At 47.9% G+C, this 25,014-nt stretch overlaps 1 protein-coding gene across 1 annotated transcript in view; it reads right to left on the reverse strand.

Moving 5' to 3' along the window:
• Positions 1-1,344: 1,344 nt before the first annotated feature.
• Positions 1,345-25,014, reverse strand: part of LOC142568104 (inactive serine/threonine-protein kinase TEX14-like) — a 254,356-nt gene continuing 230,686 nt past the window's right edge. Inside the window, exons 8-9 of the mRNA XM_075678187.1 lie at positions 12,275-12,484; positions 1,345-1,504 (exon numbers count right to left, since the gene is read on the reverse strand). Coding sequence (XP_075534302.1) covers positions 1,375-1,504; positions 12,275-12,484 — 340 coding nt within the window. The 3' untranslated portion in view covers positions 1,345-1,374. The remainder of the gene's footprint in view (positions 1,505-12,274; positions 12,485-25,014) is intronic.

Consider the following 25,014-nt stretch of genomic DNA (forward strand, 5'->3'; position numbering starts at 1 on the left):
GTCCGGTTAATGCAACTAAATTAAAACCTAAGTTCCTTGCTTAAATTTGCAAAAAAATTTACGAAGCGGCAAAAGGCAATTAAATTGTAACATTCCTGAGCCCGCACACTATCACAGCGTGTTTATATAGAAGTAGGCGTATCATAGAGAACTAAACGATGGACAATACGTAGTGTTTAACGCGTAGGGCAGAAAGTCATCAGTAGGGAAGGCATAGAAGGGTTTGGGTGGGAGCTGCTTGGGATGGGTCATTCATTTTAAACTGCGCCAAAAAACACACGGACAAGGAAGAGCACAGGACCAGTGCTGTTGGTGATATCAAATTGATATACACAACGAGGTGGAAAATTCAGAAGAGTACAGATTTGGGCTGGTTGGTTCATGAAATATCTCTCCTTCCGAAGGAGATGGCCTTCCTATCGCATTAATTGCAATTCCCGCCCTGCGCATACCCAATTCTGTTGATTCTGTCGTTTGGGATAGCGGCGGAGTACATATATATAAGCTAACTGAAAGAATAAAGACACTTTGGTTGTTAGTCAGCGCTGTTGTCTGAGTCCCTTCACTCTCCTGTTGTTTAGTGCTGTTTTTATTGCTCGAGAGGTGGAAAAGTTAGTTCCCACATGCACAAGAAAAACAAATGTGCCAGTACAATCATTGTGCATATTACGTTATCAATGTATTTTCTCCGTTTGATATTTTGATGCAAAGTTTACTTCGTAGTAACAGTCCCTCCTACGTATTAGTAGTCACGGTAGCCCAGTGGCTGTCGCTGCTCATGCCGCGGTTTCGAATGCCATCCGCGGCAGCCGCGTTTGGATGGGAGCGGGATGCAAAAACACTCGTGTATTTTGGTGCCGACATGTCAAATCAATTCTGCAGAAGACCGCAAAATAGAGGCAAGCCCGTGAAAAGAGGAAAGTTGTCATCCGCCTGAGTTGTAGAACGAAGCTACGAAGGAAACCCGTACGGGTTTCTCAGAAAGAAAGCGTCGCAGTTGAAGAAAATTCGTCGTCATCTGGGACTGTTAGAATTACATCTCTTTCTGTAAAAATCCATGCCCTATGAACTTCTCAGGGGTTCTTAAGGAAATAGCGGAAATGAATGAATGAATAAATTATTAATAATAAACGCACTGCTTCTTCTGACAGTGGCGTAGCGCGGCGGGGAAGGATTTGAAGGTGAAAGCACGCGTTAAAGAACCCGAGCCGGTCAATTTTATTCCGGAGTCCCCCCGCCCCTCCCAACCGCCACGGCATTCTTGGTAATCAGACCGTGCATTTGGCAAGCAGAAGACTGGAGAATCAATTATCTTTTGCGTTCTCAAGCATGACATATGCAAAGTCTAAAATAACAAGTTTATATGTATATCATTCACTGCAGTACAGAGCACCATAAGATTAAACAAAAGGCAGCAAAGAGATGCCGCGGAAGCAGACGCACCTCGAACGACGGCTTCTCTGGTGTCCAGGCCGAGAAGGCGGGTGCCCGGGGTGTGTCCCTGCTGCAAGAGGAGATCAGGGCACTTCTAGTGTGCACTCGACCCGCACTGAGCGCGAACGCATCTTTGTTCCCGATGGCAGCGTACCAAGGCAGAGAAATTTCGTTTTTTCTCAGAACAGCCAGAAAGGAACGGAACTGGCCATACAGTTTTACGCAAGGTGAAGCAGTCAATCTTTCACATTGAAAAATTGACCATTATGCCTTTTTGTACAAACCTACCCCTTGTGTAACCTCTGGAAGGTACTTAAGAAGATATAATGAACTATTTAATGAATTTATGAATGAGCACACTGCTTATTCTGGCAAGAACGCAGCACGTTACGGAAGAGGTTGAAACAACTGGCGGAACACACTTGGCGCGACCGCGCAACAGAGTGCTTTTTCAGCGAATTTTGACAGATTAACAGAGTACGCAACATTTGTCTCCGCAATATGGTTGTTGAACAAGCGGTTCCTTGCCCTAACGAACCGCTTGTTGAAAAACGTTTCCCCAAACAAAAATACAGGGTACGTAAGGCCACCTCCTCAGGGAACCAACGCCGGGGCCGGAAGTGGCATATATTGAGTGCTTTTTTTGAAACCACATATAGACGGATACAACTTTAGAAAAAAGGGGAGGCCCCGCCCAGATGATCGAAGCGCGACAGCCGATTGCCTCCGCGACTAAAATAGTCCCGCTCGAAAAATCGTGCTCCTGAAACGCGCAATTCTCGGGATAAATAAAGAATTTTGTATTTTGATGACTGGTTTAGTAGAGCTCTCATATGCTACAGCACATGCCGGATAGCGACAGAAAAATAACCCCGTGCCTTCTACAACGCTGCCCGTCGTCTGCTCTTTAGCTTCAGTGCAAGTGAGAAAACTAGAAAGAGCAGCTCTGCATGACTTTTGCGCTTGTTCGCATGCACATGGCGTATCTACTACTCGTTTTCCGATATTAAAATGAATCAGTTGCTATTGAAAAAGTATTTATATAAAACAATGCATTTATCGCTGAAGCACACAGCTAACGCGAGTTGACCCAGTTCGAAGCGCGGGCGGCCATCTTCTTTGTCTGCGGGGTCACCGGCCGTCCGGCTCATGACGTCAGTCCAGAGTGTGCGCCCATTGGTGGATGTTCGCATGCATCCGCGTCGGAGGAGTAAACGCCCCCTTTTTTCTAAAGTTGTATCCGACTATAGAATGTTTTAATTTGCTTGTGGCAGATAGCACAATTTCAATCCTTGAACTGCACTGCTCCAACAGCCAGAGGTTACATCCACCAAAAATCAAAATTGGTAATCGACCAAGTAATAACATCTAACTAGTTAATTATTATCTCCAGGCTTGGAGTGGCGTGTGACACCGGCAAAAACGCCGAGAGCATGTGGGGCTATACTGATCCAGGTGCAATCAAATTAGGAAGACCCACTAACTTTCAACAAGACAGCCCCTCACCAGAACAAGAATTGACCTCCCTGCTGCAGTATTCCGACACTCTCTCCCGAATGACTTATTCAATTACCCAATGGACCTCAGTCCCCAGCAGCTGCGGAGTACCTGACCAAGGTGGCGGTCAGACCTGTAACGCAGCAGAGGGTGCTAAGAATGTGTACCCGGACACTCCGCGAATGGAAACGTTGCAATGTTTAACACCGAACCCTCTCGAGTGAAGCTAGCCTAGCAGGACTCTTTGAGGAACTATCAGGCACTGTTTGGGTTATCATTGGCCTTAGTGAGGTTAGAAGAACGAGTGAGGTTTATACAGTGCTGACAAATGGCCACGTCCGCGGCTATAGAGGATTACCAGATAAGAAGCAGTTCAGAGTATGATTCCTAATCCTTAAGGACATAGCGGGCAACATTGACGAATTGTACAGCATTAATGAGAGAGCAGCAGTAGTTATGATAAAGCTGAATAGGAGGTATGGAATAAAGGTAGTAGAAACCAACGCCCCAACCCCCAGTCACGATGATGAAGAAATAGAAGAGTTTTATTAAGATGTTGAATTAGCGATGCCAAAAGTGCAAACTCAATATGCCGTAGTCACCGGCGACTTCAATGCAGAAGTGGGAAAAATCAGGCTGGTGAACAAGGAATTGGCTACTACGGCGTGGATTCTCAGAACACTTGAGATGTTGGTAGAATTCGCGGAGAGAAATAAGCTGCGAATAATGGACACCTTATTCAGGAAGCGTTAGAACGAAAAGGGGACCTGGAAAAGGCCTAACGGTGAAACATGAAATGAAATTGATTTCCTAATTTCGGCCGATGCCAGCATAGTGCAGGATACAGAAGTGTTAGGTAGGTTAATGTGCAGTGATCATAGGTTAGTGAGGGCTAGGATCCACCTCAATTTGAAAAGAGAAAGAGTAAAATTGGACAAGAAAGAACAGGCCAACCTAGACGCAGTAGGGGCAAAAGCAGACAAATTCAGGTTGGCATTTGCAAAGAAATAGGCAGCCTTAGAACAGACAGATGAAGATGACATAGATGCAATGACTGAAACCGTAACCAGGCTGGCTTCAGAGGCAGCAATTTAGGTGGGAGGTAAGGCACCAAGGCAACCAGTAGACAAGCTCTCCGAAGTAACAAAGGACCTAATAAAGAAACGACAAAGAACGAAAGTGTCTAACTGAACAGATCAGATAGAATTCGCGGAAATATTGCTACACGCGTATGGTATTTGATCGTTTGAACGAAGCGGGGGGCGCCATCACTCGAGAAAAGAGAAGGAAGAACGAACTGGGCTCGCACTGGGAATATAACCGGTCAGCGCTGCAACCGTTGTTGTAAATATAATCTATATGGTTGCTCGTCTTACTGACTTGTCCTTTGCGTAACATTGTGGTGGAGGTTGAACGTTCCCCCTCCTCGCCACGGAGCTCCGAAGCGGCCGCACCATCGTCTTCTCAGCCATGGCTTCCGATAGAACCACCACGTTGCCACCTACACCTGCGGCGCCAACCACAACGTACGTTACGGTTCCTGGTCTCCGTGGTCACGGGACATTTTCCGCCCAAAATGACGTTGACGTCGACGACTGGCTAAGCATGTATGAGCGTGTTAGCCCATGTCACCAAAGCCACTGGTGCCCTACCATCATGCTTACCGATGTGATCTTTTATCTAGACCGGACACCGCAGGTCTGGTTTCGCACCCATGAGATTGAGCTCTCCAGCAAGGACATTCTGAAAGAGCGGCGTCGCGACCTATTTGGCAACTCGTCAGGTTGCCTACAGGCTGCGCGAAAGGAGTGCCCCCCGTGTCCAGTCGCCGACCGAATCGTATATCTCCTACATAGAGGAAGTGCTCGCGTTTTGCCGGAAATTCGACGAGCACATGACCGAGGTTGACAAGGTGGGCCATATCGTAAAAGGCATCGCGGTCGACGCCTTCAATTGGCTCGTCTACAACGATGTTTCTACCATCGACGCCATCGTCAAAGAATGCCGCCGCTTCGAGGTAGTCAGAAGCCGCACGTCGTCTCACTGTTTTCCCGTTTCCCAAACACCCCTGCCACGTCTTCTTGCTCCGCTGTTACCACCACACGACCATTTCATGAGAACGTCACACGTACCGTTCGCCGTGAGATTGATGCGACGAGTCCGGCCCCCTTTCAACCACGACCCCCTGACGGTACCTTTGACCAAGTGGCCCCCACTGTTTCCCTTATTCAAGCTGTTGTGCGGCACGAAATTGCAAATATTGGTATCCCTACCGCCTGCTCTGTCTCGCGACCTGATTCGGCACCCGTTCCTATGCCGACAACCTGTTGTGACCAGTATTTCGCTCCCAGACCACGCAATCCTGCTGAATGGCGAACCCCGGACGACAAACTGATCTGCTTCTGCTGCCTCCGCGTTGGTCAGGTATCCCACCACTGCTGCAGCACCTGGATGCCGTACTGGAGCTAATTCCCTGCTCCTCGGCCATACACCAACGCTCGCCGTTATTCACTTTGCCGTCTGTACCCTACTCCTGATGCCCCCGACAGCCGCTCCTCCGTGCGATCGCCTTCGCTTCAATGCCGTCGCTCCCCGTAACCCACTGACCGCTTTTCCTCGCCAAACCGATGGACGGAAAACTAGGCCATGCACCTATTGGAGGTAGTGCCGCATCACATTCCTCTTGTCCAAATCCTCCGTTGACGCTCCTCACCAACACTAACCTAATTGAAGTAGACGTAGATGGTGCTTCGTTGATGGCATTCATTGATACTGGAGCCCGAGTATCCATAAGCTATAACCTATGTCGTCGCCTCAAAAAAGTTCTTACGCCTGTATTCACTCGAGCCGTATGCGTCGCCGATGGCGCCACTGTTGCCGTCAGGGGTATGTGCACTGCTCGCATAGGAATTGCTGGCCGCCAAGTTCCAGTCATGTTCACCATGCTGACCAGTTGCCCTCGTGACATAATCTTCGGGCTCGACTTTCTGACGACGCATTCTGCCCTTATCGAATTTGCCACCGGTACGCTGTGCCTCGAGCTTCCTCTTCTTTCAGACGTTCACCCCAAACAACCGAACACCCTCTGCACTACAGCGTTTGTTGGCTTACTTCCAAAAGCCGTAACCTTCGTCGAATTGGCCTCAACGGCAACCGTGCCTGATGGCGACTATATCGTCGCGCCTATCCGTGATGTCCTCCTGGCGCGCGACATCTCTGTGCCACACTCCGTCGTAATCCTTCCCGCTAATCGGTTGTGTCTTCCCGTTATCAATTTTGGCTTGACGAAGCAAATGTTAACTGAGGGCATAGCCGTGGCCACGCTCCGGTGAGTGACAGGCGACAACGTCAATGCTTTTGCAGCGGACGCGTCTACTCCTGATTGCTCTCCAGATTACCCGCAGGATGCCTTGAACCTCGACGGCCCATTAAGTCTCATGGTCGCTCCGGACTTCGCACCTGACCAAGCAGCCACCATATGTCGCCTTTTGCTTTCCTATAGCGACATGTTTCGCACTGACAATCGACCACTTCGTCAGACGTCCCTTGTTAAGCATCGAATAAAAACCGGTGATGCTGTTCTCATTCACCGCCGGCCGTATCGCGTGTGCACGGGAGAGCGGCAAGTTATTCAGCAGGAAGTAAACAAGATGCTCGCCAGTAGCATTGTTGAGCCCTAGTCGAGTCCTTGGGCGTCGCCGGTCGTGCTCGTCAAAAAGAAAGATGGCACGTGGCGTTTCTGCTTTGATTACCGCCACCTAAACCGAATTACTAAGAAGGACGTTTACCCTTTAACACGAATCGACGACGCTCTTGATTGTCCTCACGGTGCCAAACACTTTTCGTCCATCGGCCTTCGATCTGGTCATCGGCAGATTTGCGTCGACGAGCAAGACCAAGAAAAGACCGCTTTCGTGACTCCAGATGGCCCCTATCGATTCAAGGTTAGGCCGTTCAGTCTATGCAATGCCCCGACCAAGTTCCACCGGATGATACACTCTCTGCTTCAAGGTTTCAAATCTCCGACTTGCCTTTGCTACCTGGACGACCATCCTTGGGTTTTCTCCTACATTTGAGACACACCTTGAGCGCGTCGCAGCTATTCTTGACGTCTTTCGCAAGGCTGGGCTCCAATTAAACTTATCGAAGTGCCACTTCGGGCGCCGACAAATTACAAAGCAAGGCCATCTCGTCGAGCTTTCTTAGTAAAACCCGACCCGGAGAAGGTTCGAGCAGTAGCTGCTTTTCCTGTACCTCAGTCAGTTAGAAACGTCCAGAGATTTGTGGGGGTCTGTTCTTATTTCCGACGGTTAGTGAAAGATTTCGCAGCAATCGCTCGACCACTCACTGAACTTCTGAAGAAAGACGTGCATTTTACATGGGGTTCCTCTCAGACTGCCGCATTTTCACGCCTTATCACGATTCTCACCAATCCACCGGTCTTGGCCCACTTTGACCCGTCCGCACTTACAGAGGTCCCAACCGATGCCAGTGGTTATGGAATGGCGCCGTCTTAACGCAACGCCAACACGGACGCGACCGCGTTATAGCCTATGCTAGCCGGTTCCTGACAGCTGCAGACTGCAACTATTGGATTACCGAGCGTGAATTTCTTGCTCTCGTATTGGCTGTTTCAAAGTTCCGCCCACATTTATATGCCAAGCCCTTCTCGGTAATCACAGACCATCATGCGGTCTGTTGGCGTTCGTCGCTCAAGGATCCTACTGGCCGGCTTGGTCGTTGGGCCCTCCGACTACAAGAATATCCCTACACAGTGACTTACAAGTCGGGACACCAACACCACGACACAGATTGTCTCTCTCCCTGCACAATCAAAGACGCGACCTCTACGTCTGAAACTGACACCAACGCCTGTGTTCTCTCTGTTTTTCCACTGCTCCACGTCGCCGACGAGCAGCGCCGTGACCCGTCCTTGCTTATCATCACTGACCGCCTGGAAGCGTCACTCGCCGACAGTTCCCTTCGCTTATTCACACTTAAAGATGGCGTATTCTACCGCCACAACGTTCAACCCGACGGCCCTGCGTTACTCCTTGTGATCGCTAAACACCTTCGCTCAGCTGTTCTCCACGAACTTCACGACCTCCCCACTGCCGGTCACCTGGGTGTGTCACGTACCTACGACTGGATCCGCCGACGCTATTTTGGCTAGGGCTTGCTCGCTCCGTTCGAAGATACGTATCTGCGTGTGAGAAATGCTAGCGACGCAAGACATCACGGCGCCCCGTGCTGGGTACCTTCAACCACTCGACACTCCCACGGAACCATTCTTCCGGGTTGGTTTGGACTTACTTGGCCATTTTCCTCTTTTACCTCTGGGAACAGATGGATCGCTGTGGCCACGGATTATGCCACGCGCTACGCCATCACCCGAGCGCTTCCTGCAAGCTGTGCCACAGATGTCGCCGATTTTCTTCTACGCGACGTGATTTTATTGCATGGAACTCCGCGACAACTTCTCATAGACCGTGGCAGGACACTCCTATCAAACGTTATCGCGGACATACTGCAGTCCTGTGCCACGAGGCACAAGCTATCCACGTGATAGCATCCGCAAACAAATGGCCTCACGGCGCGTCTCAATCACACTCTCACAGACATGCTCGCGAAATATCTTTTCAGACCACAGTGAGTGGGACCTCGCTCTACCGATTGTCAAATTTGCTTAAAATTCCTCGCGCCACCGACACAGCCGGTTATTCCCCATTCTTCCTTCTGTTCGGCCGAGAACCAGCGCTGTCACTCGACACATCCCTCCCTGTTCACACGGCACCGACCAGTGAATATGTGCTTGACGCCATCGCCCGCTGTGCCCACGCAAGGGAAATTGCCCATGACCATCTTCTGAAATCCCAAGACAGTCAAAGGCTATGTACGACCGGCGACACCGAGACGTGGACTTCCCGCCTGGTTCTTTGGTGCTTCTATGGTCACCGTCGCGTCAGGTCGGCTTGCCAGAAAAACTGCTGTCTCGTTACACAGGCCCATACCGAGTGCTCCGTGCTACGAGATTGCCCCTGACGCCTCATGTGCTTCCCAGTCCAGTGATATCGTGCACGTTACATGACAGAAGCAGTATCTCCTCCCAGTGATGACATTTAGACGCACATTTAGACGCGTGTGGTATTTGATCGTTTGAACGAGGCACGTGGGCGCCATCACTCGAGAAGAGAGGAGGAAGAACGAATTGGCCTCACGCTGTGAATCAAAGCGGTCAGTGCTGCAACCACTGTTGTAAATATAACCTGTAAATACTTGCTCTACTTACTGACTTGTCCTTGAGTCTGTGAAGGAGCACGTTTATCTAGGTCAACTAATCACAGGGAACCCTGACCCTGAGAAGGAAATTCACAGAAGAATAAAAATGGGTTGGATCACATACGGCCGACATCGTGAGCTCCTGACTGGAAGCTTACCATTATCATTGAAAAGGAAGGTATACAATCAGCGCATTTCACCGGTGATGACATAATATACCTGTAAATACTTGCTCTACTTACTGACTTGTCCTTGAGTCTGTGATGCATATAGCACGTTTACCTAGGTCAACTAATCACAGGGAACCCTGACCCTGAGAAGGAAATTCACAGAAGAATAAAAATGGGTTGGATCACATACGGCCGACATCGTGAGCTCCTGACTGGAAGCTTACCATTATCATTGAAAAGGAAGGTATACAATCAGTGCATTTTACCGGTGATGACATATGGGGCAGAGACTTGGAGACTGACAAAGAAGCTTGGGAACAAGTTAAGGACTGCGCAAAGAGCGATGGAACGAAGAATGCTAGGTAGAAAGACAGAAAGAAAGTGGTTTGGATCAGAGATCAAAGGGATATAGACGACATTCTAATTGACATGAAGAGAAAAAATGGCGCTGGGCAGGTCATGTAATGCGTATAGTAGACAAAAGTTGCACCATCGGAGTGACAGAATGGGTACCACGAGAAAGGAAGCGCAGTAGAAGACGACAGAAGACTAGGTGGTGCGACAAAATTAGGAAATTTGCGGGTGCTAGTTGGAATCGGCTGGCGAGGACAGGGATAATTGGAGATCGCGGGAAGATGCCTTCGTCCTGCATAGGACATAAGATAGGCTGATGATAATGACGAGTTAATTATTTACTGACTGTTTTACGGCACATATTGCTATTTACGACTTTTAACTGGTGAGTTTGCAAGGCTCATCGACGTGGAACAAATCTTCAGGATGGCACCAGTCTCAAGAAATGCGCCGTGCAACCCGCGTCCGAAACGCACTGCTATCCCACTTACTTTTTTAAAGCAAGCTCTTCACGGCATTGAAGCGCAAAATGAACTGGACTGCCAATGCATTTCGTCGCACACTTTGAACGTGAATATATCGGATCTGGCATCATCTTGAAAATTCGTTCCAAGCGGATACGCCTCGTGAAACCATTCGCTAGGATTTGTAAATTACAATTTGTGCTGTAAAAAATCCTCAACTTAGCTTCCAAATATCTCATTAGTTGTTTATGCCTTTTCATTTAGCGCGAAAGTTATGTCCGTTCGCTTCGAGAATCGCAGCTCAAGGAATCGATCTGCGCTATCTGCCAGAGGCGATTATATATAAAAAGAAAACTGTGTGATGGGAAGTACAAAAAACACCGCTCATAGAAAGCTGCTACAGCTTCTCGAAGACACCCCTGATGGAGGAGTCCGTAGGACTCCAGAACGTTGTGTTCGTTTCGAATAGATGTTGTTGGATCGTGACTGATCGATTTGTCCAATTACGAGACGTGCTGCCTGCAGACCAGATGTTGTCCTACCGATGCGCTTCTTACAACCACGAAGAGTCATGGTGCCCTCATGCGCGTGTATCATGGGTTATCATAAAAATATAAAGAGCCTCTGTGTCATTTCACCACCGGCTTTCCTACCTGCAGTGATTCCATACGGTAAGTATGATTCGATGGAATATTCTGAATGAAGAATGCTGAAAGCTCCAAATCAGGTGTATCTCGAGTTACTCGAGATACATCTGAAGTAAAGTATCTCGAGCACGGTCATGGAGTCTATTACTGGCTTAACGAAACTTTAAAAAAGTCATCCTGCGTCAAACACATAAGCGACAAAGGCATGAGCAACAGCAAAGATCCACTGTAAAGTTTGTGCCAGTCATTTTATTGCGTAGTGTATATGGAATTATCGCATGTACGTTGACCCTAAACCCGTTGAGCTTGACCAGTTTGATAAATGGTCGGACTTTGAACAGTGTTTCTTATTTGTACGAATCTACAAGCCGCGCTGACTAAATATATTATTGTCATAACGTGATCGGCCAAGCGCCATACCCGATTGCTTTTCCAACACAATTTGTATGGCGGAACGTTTGCAAACAACGGAAAATGCTTCGGTTTTTAAAAAAAGTGCCTCTTTTAGTTTCATCTCAATTCAACTTCCGCATTTCTGCGCCGGTCTGAGGGGGTTCCACCATAAGCTTGCCTAGACATATTGAATAACGGGCTGCGGCGTGGAGACAGCGGTATTCTTGCATTGCTGCTTGCTTTGAGTCACAATGCTTGCGAGCGACTGCAACCACACAGACGCATACCGTAAGTCACACGTTTTCTTTTTCTTTTTTTTTGCATTGTGTATCCTGAACCTAGCAGCCGCTTTGGTGCGACTCTTAGACAGCGAAGCAGTTAACTGAAAGTTCCAGAACGGTTTTTATGCAGCGAAAGCCAGTGTTTGATGACGTGTACATTATCAAATGAAAAGGGAACGCAACCTGTCTGGAAGACCCTAATTGGTTTTGAAACGTATTGAATAATGATTACGAAACAATGGTTACCTCATGTATATCTCATTCAAAAACACAGCTAATAAGTGCGTTTTCTTTTCTTTTTGAACCAAGATTAACGATTTTGTTTTTTCAGAAGCCTTATTCGCCTTACACAGCTGCCACATTGAAGGTCAGGTCCATACGGCTGTGGCAGTGAAAGAAGCGTGAAAGACGATGCCATGATACAAGCGCAGCCTGCCAGCAAGCCGTCGACAAGAGCCAGCCACAACCACGTTGGAATGCAACAGCAGCTAGCTGCTGCAGCAGCAACCGAGTGAGGACACGAGCCAGCCAACAGACCCAATCGTACATCCGAGGAGCATGATGGAGACTGTCATGCACTTGTGATGAATTAATTTTTTTTTCTCTTTCCAGCCCGCTGCTGGAAAGTTAAAGGCGAAAGTGTGGCGCAACATCTCTTTTTCATTTTAAAATTTAGTCTCCTCACAGAACACTTTGGGAGGGCATACATTTTGTGTGGATAGGTCTTGTGGGGCGGGTATATATACATAACTCACCTGAAGTCCATGGGGTCGATGCTCGACGAGAGCGACACCTGGTCGAACTTGCTTCCCAGCAGGGCCACGTTGAGGCTCCCTCGTGGCAGCACCGATGGCCTCACACGCCGTGGAGGCGGCGACCGGTACATGGCGGCCTCGTCGGTCAGCGTGACGAGCTCATTCGTGGCCTCCGACTGGTCGTCCACCCCGGTGGACGCAACACGCCCCCTGGGATCACGGTCGGGGACACAATCACGAGAGCAATAACAAGGTCGAGAGCTGGGCAAATTGGTACGCGACTTTCATTTCTTTCACCCTTACCACCGTTCGGCATTACAGAGGGGGCGGGAGTGTCAGCAATTCGATACAAATGCACATAAATATGGTAGAAAACATATGTTTACAATCGTAGTGAGAGATGCGAGAAAATAAGCACAATAACACAAGTACGGCGCTACAATATTAACGATAATAATACCGCACAAGAATAATAAACACAATACTATTACAAGTGTAAGGCAATAATGATAGCAAAAATATGACAAGTGTAGAGCAGGAAGAAAACCAGATGCAATGCCTATTACATTACCTCGTTACATGTGTTCACTTAAGCTTATTTAGACGCAACGACGTTAGTTATAGTTTCTTGACAATGGAACTTCTCCGTGATGCTCGAAATACTATGTGGGAGCTCAATGCGCTGATGGCGTGATTTAGGTGGTAGTTTATTTTATGAAACCGAGCGAGACGTATCTTGCGGCGGTTAATAAGCAAATGGCAGGTGAAAACCAGCGATGAACACTACGTAGAGAACCAAGGGGTAGGCTTTCATGCGTGTCATTTTATTCTGTGATTTTATCTGGATTCAATCTCGCACCAGTCATCTCGCCATTGTATGCAGTGTTTTTCTCTGATTTACACGTTCAAATACTTTCGAGATCAGTGTATTCCGCTTCCTTCCTAAACTTCGGGAAACACTGCTGCATTTGGCGATTGCAGCAGCAAAGCATTGCCCGAACACATGCATTACCAGTGTCTTCGCTAGCACACGCGGGGATGATCACTCGCCATCGCAGTAGAACGCCTCAACTAACGGCCGGTATGCGAACAGACGATCTTCGCGAATATGGCAGTACTGCAGAAAGGAGACAAACGTGCGACTGAGGCTCCTACGTTCAAGTACAGTGCACAAGGATGCTAAGAGCGTTATGGTTTACGTGATCTTGTTGAACGACTCTATACCCCCGCACTCAGAAATGCGCCTTAAAACAACGCCACGTTCCAGTCGCACGTAAACACGATGCAGCCGTGATCCGACGCCGAGACATAACTGCAACTAAAGACAAAGAAGCACCGACATCGACGTGCTTCTCGATTGCCAGAGTGGAGGAAAGAAACAAAATAGGAGAGGCCTTGACGTCGCGTTTTCGAAGCCGGAAAAGCCGCCATCTTGGTATGCCATCTGCATTTGCGCCTCCAATCAGCTCGCTGGAGCAGTTAGGCGCGAGCTTTGAACTTGCATTGCTACGAGCTGCCGGAAGTGCGTGCTGCTGACGCGCGTCAGAAGAATGCCTGGGAAACTTCTATACCAGTTTTAGTGAAGCAGACGCACTTCTGTGCTTTTCCGTGGCACGCTTAAGAAGATGACGAAGACCCGTGCCGTGATTATTTTAGTGTGTCAGTTGCTGACTGACACGCGCAGTTACAGACCCAAAACATCTTTGAAGCTTACATACTACGCTCCGAAGTGAGCTTGTCTCATGAACAGAATGTGCTGCGAGAAAGACACGAGCCGAAAACACTTACCTCACTTTTCAGAGGCCTAGAGCAGCAGCGAGAGCTTCTATGGCAATGCTATGGCAGTGCTATGGCAGCGCTACGCTATGGCAACGTTTACGTTTGGAGTACCATTTCCAGTGTTGGTTTGCGAAAAACAGCTCGTGACTTCAGCCACATTTTCTCCAACACGTCTGTGCTGGCCTGGGCCCCTCCTACGCTTTCCTTCCTCCAAGATGGCTACGCAGTCACCGCCTTAGTGGACACAGGAGCCGACTACTCCGTGATGAGTGGACCCCTTGCCGCCCAGTTGAAGAAAGTTAAGAGGAAGCTTTAGCTCGGGCCCAACTCCGACGCGGCCTATTCAAATACATGTAAAACGTAAAAACGTTTTTATGAGATAACCCCTGGACCGATTTTGATGAAATTTGTTGCATTTGAAAGAGAAAGTTAAATTCTAGTGACTGTTGGAAGCGGAATTCCGATTTAGGGCTTGAATTTTCCTAAAACGATTTTCAAATATTTGACCGTTTGAAAAAAATAGAAGCACGAAGTTTACAAATTGATAGCTATGCATCAAGAACTGATATCGTGGTTCTGTAAACGGGATCCATTAGATCATTCAAAGCGGACAAATTCAATATGTCTTTTTACATCTTACATGAATTTGTTACGTTGGTTACAACGGTTTTACAAAAGTTGTATTTCCCTATGATTAAATTTTTTTATATTCATGTGTAACATATCAATTTTGTCCTCTATGGATGTACTTTTAGATGCAATTCACAGAATTGTATTATAATCTTTAGTGGTTGAGTTACAGAGTTGTAAACTTGATAGTTTCGTTTTTTGAAAATTTTTGATTTTCGCCAATTTTTAATAAAAGATTGACGACCTAACTCAAAAATTCGAAACCAACAGTCACTAGATTTTAAGTTTTTCTTTTAAATGCAACAAACCTCGTCAAATTTGGTGCAGTGGTTGCCGAGAAAAACGAATTCTCCTTTTACATGTATTTAGATAGGAGCACTCGAGCTAAAGCTTCCTCTTAAGACTGCATGGGATGACACTCATATCCATACAGTTGGAGGACACCTAATAAGGCCGACTGGAATCTGCAATGGCGAGAATTACCATTCATTACCGAACCTGCCCTATAATATTCATTATCCTAAAATTATTCAGGAGATGTCATTCTCGGCATGAACTTCCCGAACCAACACGGCGCAATCATCGACGTGAAGTCGAAGTCGAGAAAGCTATCGGAAGATCAAGCGGTACCGCCGGAGAGCTCTCATAGTCACCAGACCTTGAATGTGCTAGATAAAGGGAGGACTCCACCTCACTCCACCATTGTTATTTCCGTCGGCACCGAAACATACTCAGACCTAGAAGGCGTCATCGAGTGTGATCAATCTTAACTTCTCAATCTTGAAATTAGCGTCGCAAGAGGGATCGCTCGACAGCACGGAGGGAAAGTAAAGTGGTGCTCACAAACTTCAGTCATCAATTCAAGCACGTCAGCAAGAGCCCGACGGTCGCATACATCGAAAGTAATTGAAGAAACCAACAATGCGCTGGCCCTCTCAGATTCTGCCGCATCCACCACGACGATCAATGTTCCTGAACCAGACTTCGACATAAATTCGAGTCCCCCCATGAGTAAGCACCGACAGCTCAGAAGTCTTATCCGACGATACAAAGACTGGTTTTCGACATCATCGAGGATTCGACAAACAGCAGTCGCGAAGCATTCCGTAATAACTCAAGTCCGTTCGTGACGCGTCCATAATCGCAGCCGTTGACAGAGTATAGGAACCCTCGAGCTCGCTTCTTCCCGTCGCCGCCCCGGCTGCGGGCGCCGCCGTTGACCTTCTCCATCGGCGTCGCCGCCGCTGGGAGGTGGCTCGCAAAAGCTCACAGTAGGCAGACCGGCTGTGGGCCGTCTGGCAAGCCGAAGATGCCGCCCGAGTCTCAGGACTTTGAGCCTCCACCTGACGTCACCACAACAAAAACTGCCGGACCATTCTTTAATAAAATGCCTTCTTCTTTGACCACTCCGCCGGAGCCCTTCCCGAGTTTCGACGCGAGAACGTGAAGCTATAATGTAACAAGTCGACCAAATACTCTGCGACGACATCATCCAGCCATCGAAAAGCCAGTGGGCATCCCTCGTAGTCTTGGTGAAGAAAAAGGGCGGAACTCTACATTTCTGCGTCGATTATCGTCGACTCAACAAGATCACGAAGAAGGACGTATACCTCCTCCCACGGATAGATTACGAATTAGATCGTCTCTGCAATGCTAAATACTTGTCCTCGATGGATCTCAAGTCTGGCTACGGGGAAAGAGAATTCGACGAGAGAGATCCCGAAAAAACCGCCTCAATCATGCCGGACGGCCACTACGATTTCAAGGTCATGCCATTTGGTCGGTGCTCGGTGCCTGCAACGTTCCAGATCGTGATGGACACGGTGTTAGCAAGGTTGAAGTGGCAGACCTGTCTTGTCTACTTCGGTCATGTCGTCGTCTTCGCCGGGAATTTCGACCACCACCTTATGCGGCTTGCGACATTACTAGAGGTTATCAAATTATCAGGACTTACTCTGAAGCCAGAAAAGTGCCGCTTCGCTTACGATGAGCTTATGTTCCTGGGCCACGTCATCAGAAAGTCTGGAGCTCACCCCGACCAGCAGAAGACAGCAGCCATCGCAAAGTTCCAGCAGCCCATCGACAAGAAGGCAGTGCGTAGATTCCTTGGCATGAAGCAATAAAACGACGGACACCGACCAAAAGAAGTACTAAAATTTGATCAGTGTCCGTCGTTTTATTGCTTCTTGCTTCATCCCAACCAGATGGGCTTCAATCGAATCCACGATTTCATTCCTTGGCATGTGTGCCTACTGCAGGCGCTTTGTCAGACTTTTCACGCATCGCTGAGCCGCTGCGACATCTAACTCAATGTGATGTCGAGTTCAAGTGGGAAACGCCGCAGGCCGACGCTTTTCAAGAACTCAAACGACGCATGCAATCACCGACAGTATTTGCGCACTTCGACGAGGACGCCGATACCAAAGTCCACACTGACGCCAGTAGCCTAGGCCTCTCTACCATCCTAGTCCAGAAGAAAGACGAACTTGAACGGGTGAAAGCTTACGCTAGACGGGCGCTGTCAAAAGCAGGAGGCAATTATTCTAGAAGTGAAAAGGAATGCCCCATCAGCATTATGGCTTCGACGAAATTTCACCCTCACCTATATGGCAGGCCGTTCAATGTCTTCAGCGACCATCATGCTCTGTGTTGCCTAGCGAATTTAAAGGACCCTTCAGGATGGCTGGCGCGGTGGAGCTTTAGACTGCAAGAATATGACATCATTGTACCTTACGATTCTGGACGAAAACACTCAGATGCCAACAGTCTAGCACGCGCCTACATTGATTCGATGCCGCAAGATAATGAGGGTGGCGACGCCTTCCATGGAATAGTAAGCGCGGAAGACTTAGCTGAACAGCAACGAGCAGATCTGGAGCTAACCGACGCTGTCCCTAGGGTATTTAGGCGAGGATTGTCTTCATTCTCGCTCCAAAACTATCTACTGGTAAAGAAGTTCTCACCAGTCTGCCGCACCAACTAGCTTCTGGTTGGTCCCTCAACATGGCGTCCGGAATTACTGCACGCCGTATATGACGATCAGACCGCTTGGCACCTTGGATTCACCCGGACGCTATCGAGGATGCAGAAAAAGTATTACTGGCCGCGCCTGACCTCCGATGTCGCCCTTTAGGTCAAGACACGCCGAGACTGTCAGCGACACAAGACACCGCGGATAAGGGCAGCGGGATTACTACAGCCGATCAAACCTCCTTGCCGACCGTTTCAGCATAACGGAATGGATTTGTTGGGACCCTTTTCGACGTCAACATCCGGAAATGATTGGATCGTCGTGGCCACGGATTACTTCACTCGCTTCGCTGAAACGAAAGCTCTAGCGAAAGGTAGTGCAGCTGAAGTGGGGAAATTCTTCGTGGAGAACATCCTGCTGCGGCATGGTGCCCCAGGAGTCCTCATACATATTAACTTTAAGAACAGCTGCGCTTGAGGAAACTTCGTGTGGCCTCGGAGAATTGTTTCCTGTAGTGACGGCCTTATATGAGTAGTTAGAAGACGACTTAGAAGGTGGAGTTAAATTGCACAGCCCGAGTCCACACGGACCACCAAGAGGAACGGCGTCTCTCGGACGAGCCATGCGACAAGTGGATTTAGTGAAACACGCTAGGAAGATATGTGCGTTTAGTACGTATTTCGTTGCATAAATACAGATCAATGGTAGAAGCCATGTAACGCCTTCCGAAAGTTTTAATATACATAGATACAACCAAGAAATATTTTCGTGAGGAAACGCCATCTGAGAAGATAAGATATATCATATATATAAAATTACACAATAATACAATTTCTGAAGACAACTGCTTATTAGAATTATTAGCATACAGCGCATGAATGAATGAATGAATGTGTGTGGTTTAGTGACGCAAGGGCCAGATATGGTCAAAGAGCGCCAAGGCAGTGTTAGTGATTTCGCGGTGGAATGATGAGTTCTGTGAAGATGTGACTTGGCTGTAAAGGGGCCTAAAAATAGTCGCTGTAAAGTGCGCAAAATATACGTGCTATAAAATTATGGCGATGACTAATGACGAATACTATGAACATTAAAATCCATCGTAGAAGAATGATGCCAAATAGAAAATATATGAGATGGTAAAATTACTTGGAGCACTGCTGCCTCGCCAGAGCCCTTGAAACACAAGGGCCTAGAGGCATGTGCTATACGAAAGAGCTATCACAGCGGCATCCTCTGAAGAGAGGACCCGCTACGAACATATGGGGCTAACAACATGCAAGACAACATGTTTCAGAAAACTTAGGACTGCGTTGGTGTCAAATAAAGGTTCTGGGCCGAGTAGCATTACGAGATGTAGGGGGATGTGCTGCCGGTATGCTAGGGAAAATTGTTTCCTTCTCGTAGATTCGGCTGCCCGACACTCCAGGAGAACGTGGAGGACGGGCAGCCTCTCCCCGCATCTACCGCAGGTTGGAGGATCATTTTCAGTGAGTAAAAAGTTATGCGTGCTATCTGTTCGCCGTGATTTTATTACGGAGGGCCAAGAACCTAACTGTGGCTTTATCACGTGCAGTTTGTTATTTACTTCTGCGTCCCACATACGTTGCCAGTGGTTTCGCAGTTTCCTTCTTAGGAAACGCTTCAGGTCTGTGACAGGGACCGAAGCAGTAGGATTAACTGCATGCAATGAAATTGATGTGGCCATCTGGTCCGCTAGAACGTTTCCTTCGATGCCCCTATGTCCAGGCACCCAGCATATAATCACATGTTGGTTAGATATATATGCTTTACACAGTACGGACTAGAGTTCATTAATTACTGGATTTTTGTGGTTACAGAAAGACATCAAGGCATTCACAACACTGAGGGAGTCCGTATATATAACTGATTTCTGGAGTTTTGATTTCTTTATATGCTTTACGGCCGACAGCAGTGCGTAGGCCTCAGCCGTAAAGATACTAGTTTCCGGATGCAGTACGTCGGATTCCGAGAAGGATGGACCAACAGCTGCATCGGACACCCCGTCGTGTGACTTCGATGCGTCTGTGTAGAACTCCGTGCAGGAGTATTTGTGTTGGAGTTCCCGGAAATGCATTTGGATTTCAATCTCTGGAGTGTGTTTTGTAACGTGCATGAAAGATATATCGCATTGTATCAGCTGCCCCTCCCAAGGAGGTAGCAGCTTGGTTGGATGCATTGGGCGAAGCTCGAGGAGTGGGACATGCATTTCATGACTAAGCTCCCTCACACGCAGCGAGAAAGGCTGTCTTACGAAGGGACGATTACGAAAGAGTGTAGCATATGTCATCTCGTTAACAGTAGTATAACACGGATGTTGAGGATTAGAGTGGACTTTCTGAAAATATGTTTGGCTGATATATGTTCTCTGCAGATGAAGTGACCACTCATTTGATTTTACATATAAACTTTGTATTGGACTTGTTCTGAACGCGCCAGTGGCCAGTCGGAGTATCCTAGATGGTGGACTGGGTCTAGCATCTTTAGTGCGCTCGGGGCAGCAGAGTGATAAATCACGGCACCATAGACTAGTCGTGATCGAATGAGGCTTCTATAGAGATACATTAAACACTTCCTGTCACTACCCCATGTAGTCTAGGACAGAACTTTCATTATGTTCATTGTTTTAGACATTTCTCTTTAATATGATTAATGTGGGGGACAAAAGTGAGTCTGTAGTCAATTATAACACCTAGAAATTTGTGTTCTTTGTTTAAAGGTATCTGTTGTCCACGCAGTTCTATGCAAGGATCTGGGACAAGTCGTCTCTTTCTTGTAAAAAGAACGCAAGAGCTTTTATTAGGATTGATCTTAAATCCATTCTTGTCTGCCCACATTGACACTTTTTTCAGGCCGTGCTGTACCTGTCTCTAACACACTGCGAGGTTACAGGATGTGAAAGCTATTTGTATGTCGTCCACGTAGACAGAATAAAAGATGGCCGGTGGTAATGAAGCGCGAAGCGTGTTTATCTTCACGATGAAGAGCGTGCAGCTGAGCACGCCTCATTGGGGAACACCCGTTTCTTGCGTAAAAGGACGTGAAAGTACATTGCCGACTTTTACTCGGAAGGTACGATTGGACAGATAGCTTTCTGTTAGGTTTAGCATATTCCCATGGATGCCCATTTCTGACAAGTCTCTTAAGATTCCATAATGCCACGTTGTATCGCACGCCTTCTCCATATCGAGGAATATGGATAACAAAAAATGTTTGTGTACAAATGCGTCCCGGATATTTGCTTCTACACGTACAAGATGGTCAGTTGTGGAGCGCCCTTCTCGGAAGCCGCACTGATAAGGATCGAGCATTTTGCTCTGTTCAAGGAAATGAATGAGTCGCCGATTTATCATTTTTTCAAACACCTTACAAATGTAACTTGTGAGGGCTATCGGGCGGTAACTAGCCACTGAGGAAGGGTCTTTGCCTTGTTTCACAACAGGGACCACAATGGCTTCCTTCCATGCGGTTGGAAGGTACCCTGCATCTCAGATGGTGTTGAAAAGTGTGAGTAGTGTAACTTGCGTGTCATTGTGTAAATTTTTGAGCATTTCATACATGATTCTATCAGATCCCGATGCAGAACTCTTGCATGCGCTCAAGGCAGCTCTCAACTCGTTAGCACTAAAAGGACAGTTGTACGGTTCATTATGTCGACATTTTCTTATGAGTGGCTTGCATTCTTCTATTTGTTTATATTTCTGGAAGGATTACGAATAATGGTTTGAACTTGATACGCTCTCAAAGTGCTCCCCAAGTGAGTCTGCCTGGTCTTGCAGTGTATAGCCCTGTGTATTTACTAGAGGGAGTGAATATCTTTGTCGCCCTCTAATTCTATTTACCCTGTTCCAGACTTTCGCCTCATCTGTAAATGAGTTAATACTTGATAAAAACTTCCGCCAACTTTCTCTTCTGGCCTGTCGGCGGGTTCTCCTACATTGGGACTTTACTTTTTTTAACGTTGACAAGATTCTCTGCAGTGGGCGAAGCGCGTAGCAACCCCCCACGCTTTGTTATGATTCCTACGTGCGATTCTACATTAATCGTTCCACCACGGGACATGCCGTTTGCATGCCGAACCACTTACTTCATGTATGCATTTAGATGCGGCATCTATTATGAAGGCTGTATTATACTCCACAGCGGAATCAATTTCTAACGAGGACATGTCATTCCATGATATACTAGTTAAGGTTCGGAATTTCTCCCAGTCTGCAGTGTCAATCTTCCACATAGGAGCCTGTGGTGGATATTCGTTTTCTTTAAGTGTTCCTAATAGTATGGGCAAGTGGTCGCTTCCGTAAGGATTGTTCGTAACTTCCCATTCGAGTTCAGGCAGTATGGACGGCGAAACTATGCTCAGATCAATTGAAGAAAAGGTATTGTTTGCAAGACAGTAATGAGTGGGTTTCTGCTTATGCAGAAGGCACGCACCAGAAGAAAAAAAGGAACTATTTAACAAGACGACCTCGCGCTTCTATACGAGAGTCGCCCCACAGGGAGCTGTGCGCATTGAAATCGCCAAGAACAACATAAGGTTCAGGCAAGTGATCTATAAAGGATTGGAATTCATGTTTTGGTAATTTGTAATGTGGGGGTATGTAGAGAGAGCTAATGGTGATGAGTTTGTTTAGGAGAACAGCTGGAACCGCCAATGTTTCGAGAGGCGTTTGTAGCTGTAAAAGTTGACACGCAATGCTCTTACGGATAGCAATGGCGACACCGCCCGATGATGCGACAGCATCATTGCGATCTTTGCGTAAAGTTATATACTGTCGGAGAAAGTTGGTGTGTTTGGATTTTAAGTGTGTTTGTTGTAAAGACAGCAACTTTGGATTGTGTTTTTGGACGAGTTTCTGCACATCATGAAGGTTTCTACGAATACCTCTGACGTTCCGTTGAAATATTTGTGTATCTATATTGGAAGTCAATAGGTGCTGTGTGTACAGAAACAGAAGTGTTAATTAGAGGTTTCAGACATTAGATTCCAGAGCTCTTTCGAGGCCCTGTAATCTGGGTTTTGCCCTCTCTGGAGCGTTCGAGGTAGCCTCGCCGCTCCTTAGGCGCTTGGCGTGCCGTGGGGATAGGTGTAGTGTCCATTGCCTCTTGTGAGGCGCCGGACACGTGCTCTTGTGAGCGAGAAGTTACCAGGGAGGGTCCCGCCTTGGAGCGCAAGACCCCTGCGCCCACCAGCCCGGAGGTCGATGGGGCTCCCTGGGGGATTTGGCTGCGCCGGCCGTGCCAAGCGCTGGAAGGGACCTGGGAGGTTGAGGCAGCCTCGGCTGCGCCCACATTCGGGGTCGATGGTCCCTTCTCCTCGGTTGACGGAGCAGCGCTAGCTGCAACCGCCGCCGGGGCAGATGGCGTAACTGCCGACTCACTGCTTGTGGGTCGGACAGCCGCCGGAGGCCGTTGTGACGCTGCCCCCTGACGCGCCACATCGGCAAAAGTTTTCTTTGGCAGGTAAGATACACGCCTGCGTGCCTCTTTGAAACTTATATTTTCATTTACTTTAACTGTTACAATTTCCTTTTCTTTTTTCCAGGATGGGCACGACCGTCAGTACGCGGCGTGCTCCCCATCACAGTTTTCACAGTGGAGAGCATTGTCACCAGCTTCAGATGTGTGTTCGTGGGCACTGCATTTCGCACATGTCTGGCGGCCTCGGCAGCTCTGCGAACTGTGGCCGAAGCGCTGGCATTTGAAACATCGGAGTGAATTGGGCACGTATGGCCTGACACGGAGCTTGATGTACCCGGCCTCGATTGACTCGGGCAGGACACTTGAACCAAAGGTGATTATTGGGTGCTTGGTTTGGTTCTCTTTACGATCTCGCCTCATCTTTATTCTTCTGACATTGATAACATTTTGCTCGCTGAAGCCCTCCAAGAGTTGAGCCTCATTGAGCTCCAGCAAGTCATCGTCCGACACCACGCCGTGGGTGGTGTTCATAGTACGGTGCGGGGTTACTGTTAGTTGGGTCTCCCCAAATGACACTAGTTTCGGCAGTTTCTCGAATTGCTTCTTATCGCGGAGCTCCAGGAGGAGATCACTGCTTGCCATTCTGGTCGCTTTATAACCGCCTCCAAAAACATCAGTCAAAGTCTTCGATACAAGGAAAGGTGAGATTGTGCGTACTGGTTTGCCGGGTTTTTCCGAGTGAACTACATGGAAACGTGGAAAGTTGTGGACTTCCCATGCGAACAACTGAAAAACTTCATCGGTGCGCCCTCTTTTCCGAGGGCGATCAGGGAGCAGAGGAAAGGAGCTATACATGAAGATATGTGATATTTCGGCAGTAACGCCAGCCACCCACCGTGGAGTCCTACAAGGGGACGCTGCAGGACCTGTGAAACACGGCGTGCAAACGCCAGCTGTACATTACCATTATAACCAAGTATGAAATAACCTAGGTTGGCTATTCACACAAGGTTAACCCTTGCTGCCTGGAAAAATTGGAAGTAAAGGGGAAGCCAGAAGAAGACAGGAAAGGTGGAAAGTAAGGGAAAGACGAAGGTAGTAGGGAGAGAGAGACAAGAAAAGGCAACTAACGATTTCCCCTGGGTGGGTCAGTCCGGGGGTGCCGTCTACGTGAAGCAGAAGCCAAAGAGGTGTGTTGCCTCCGCCGGGGGGCCTTAAAGGTCCGAACACCCAGCATCGGCTCAACCTCCAGAATCCCCCTTTCCCCGGACACGGCTAAGCCGCGCACGGTAAGACGCGGGAGGGGCCAACCCTCGTGTGCTCGGGCACGTGGTGTCGCAACACACCAAACGCCTGCTTACGCAGACGCCCCTGCGGAGAGCATACAGCGCAATATAACGCCATAGTTTAATTACTTGTAGAAGCAGACATTATGCCACTGGCTTCATTTATTTCACGGCGGCGGAATAAAGGATTATGGGGGAATAAATCATCAGGCGTACAATTAAACAACCACATTATAGATGAATAAAAATATAATCAGACATAGCGGCATATCAAAAGCGCGAAGGACACGACAGCAAGTAGACCCAGCGTGGATTGCGTTATTGAGCAGCTGGCAAAGTATGTAACGAATGAAAATAAGCAACATGCGCACCATTGACTAGGGTGTTTTATAAGATAGCGCAACCAAGTGTTCTTGGGTAACCAACAGGCCTCACCCTGCTTGCGCTGTTCCCCATTTTCCTTTCTTTGCGTAGCTTTTTGCATTGTTTTCTAGGCCAGGTAGTTTGCTTGAAGCTTGCCCCATGCCCTGAAGCTTCCCTCACTTCCTCCTCGCACACATTAGCGCCTGATAATAATTGCGAACTCAATACTTCATGTATGCCTTGCAGTACTGTAAAACTGGCGACCTATAGCT

This window comes from Dermacentor variabilis, unplaced genomic scaffold (genome assembly GCF_050947875.1).
Source record: "Dermacentor variabilis isolate Ectoservices unplaced genomic scaffold, ASM5094787v1 scaffold_16, whole genome shotgun sequence".
NCBI lineage: Eukaryota > Metazoa > Arthropoda > Arachnida > Ixodida > Ixodidae > Dermacentor > Dermacentor variabilis.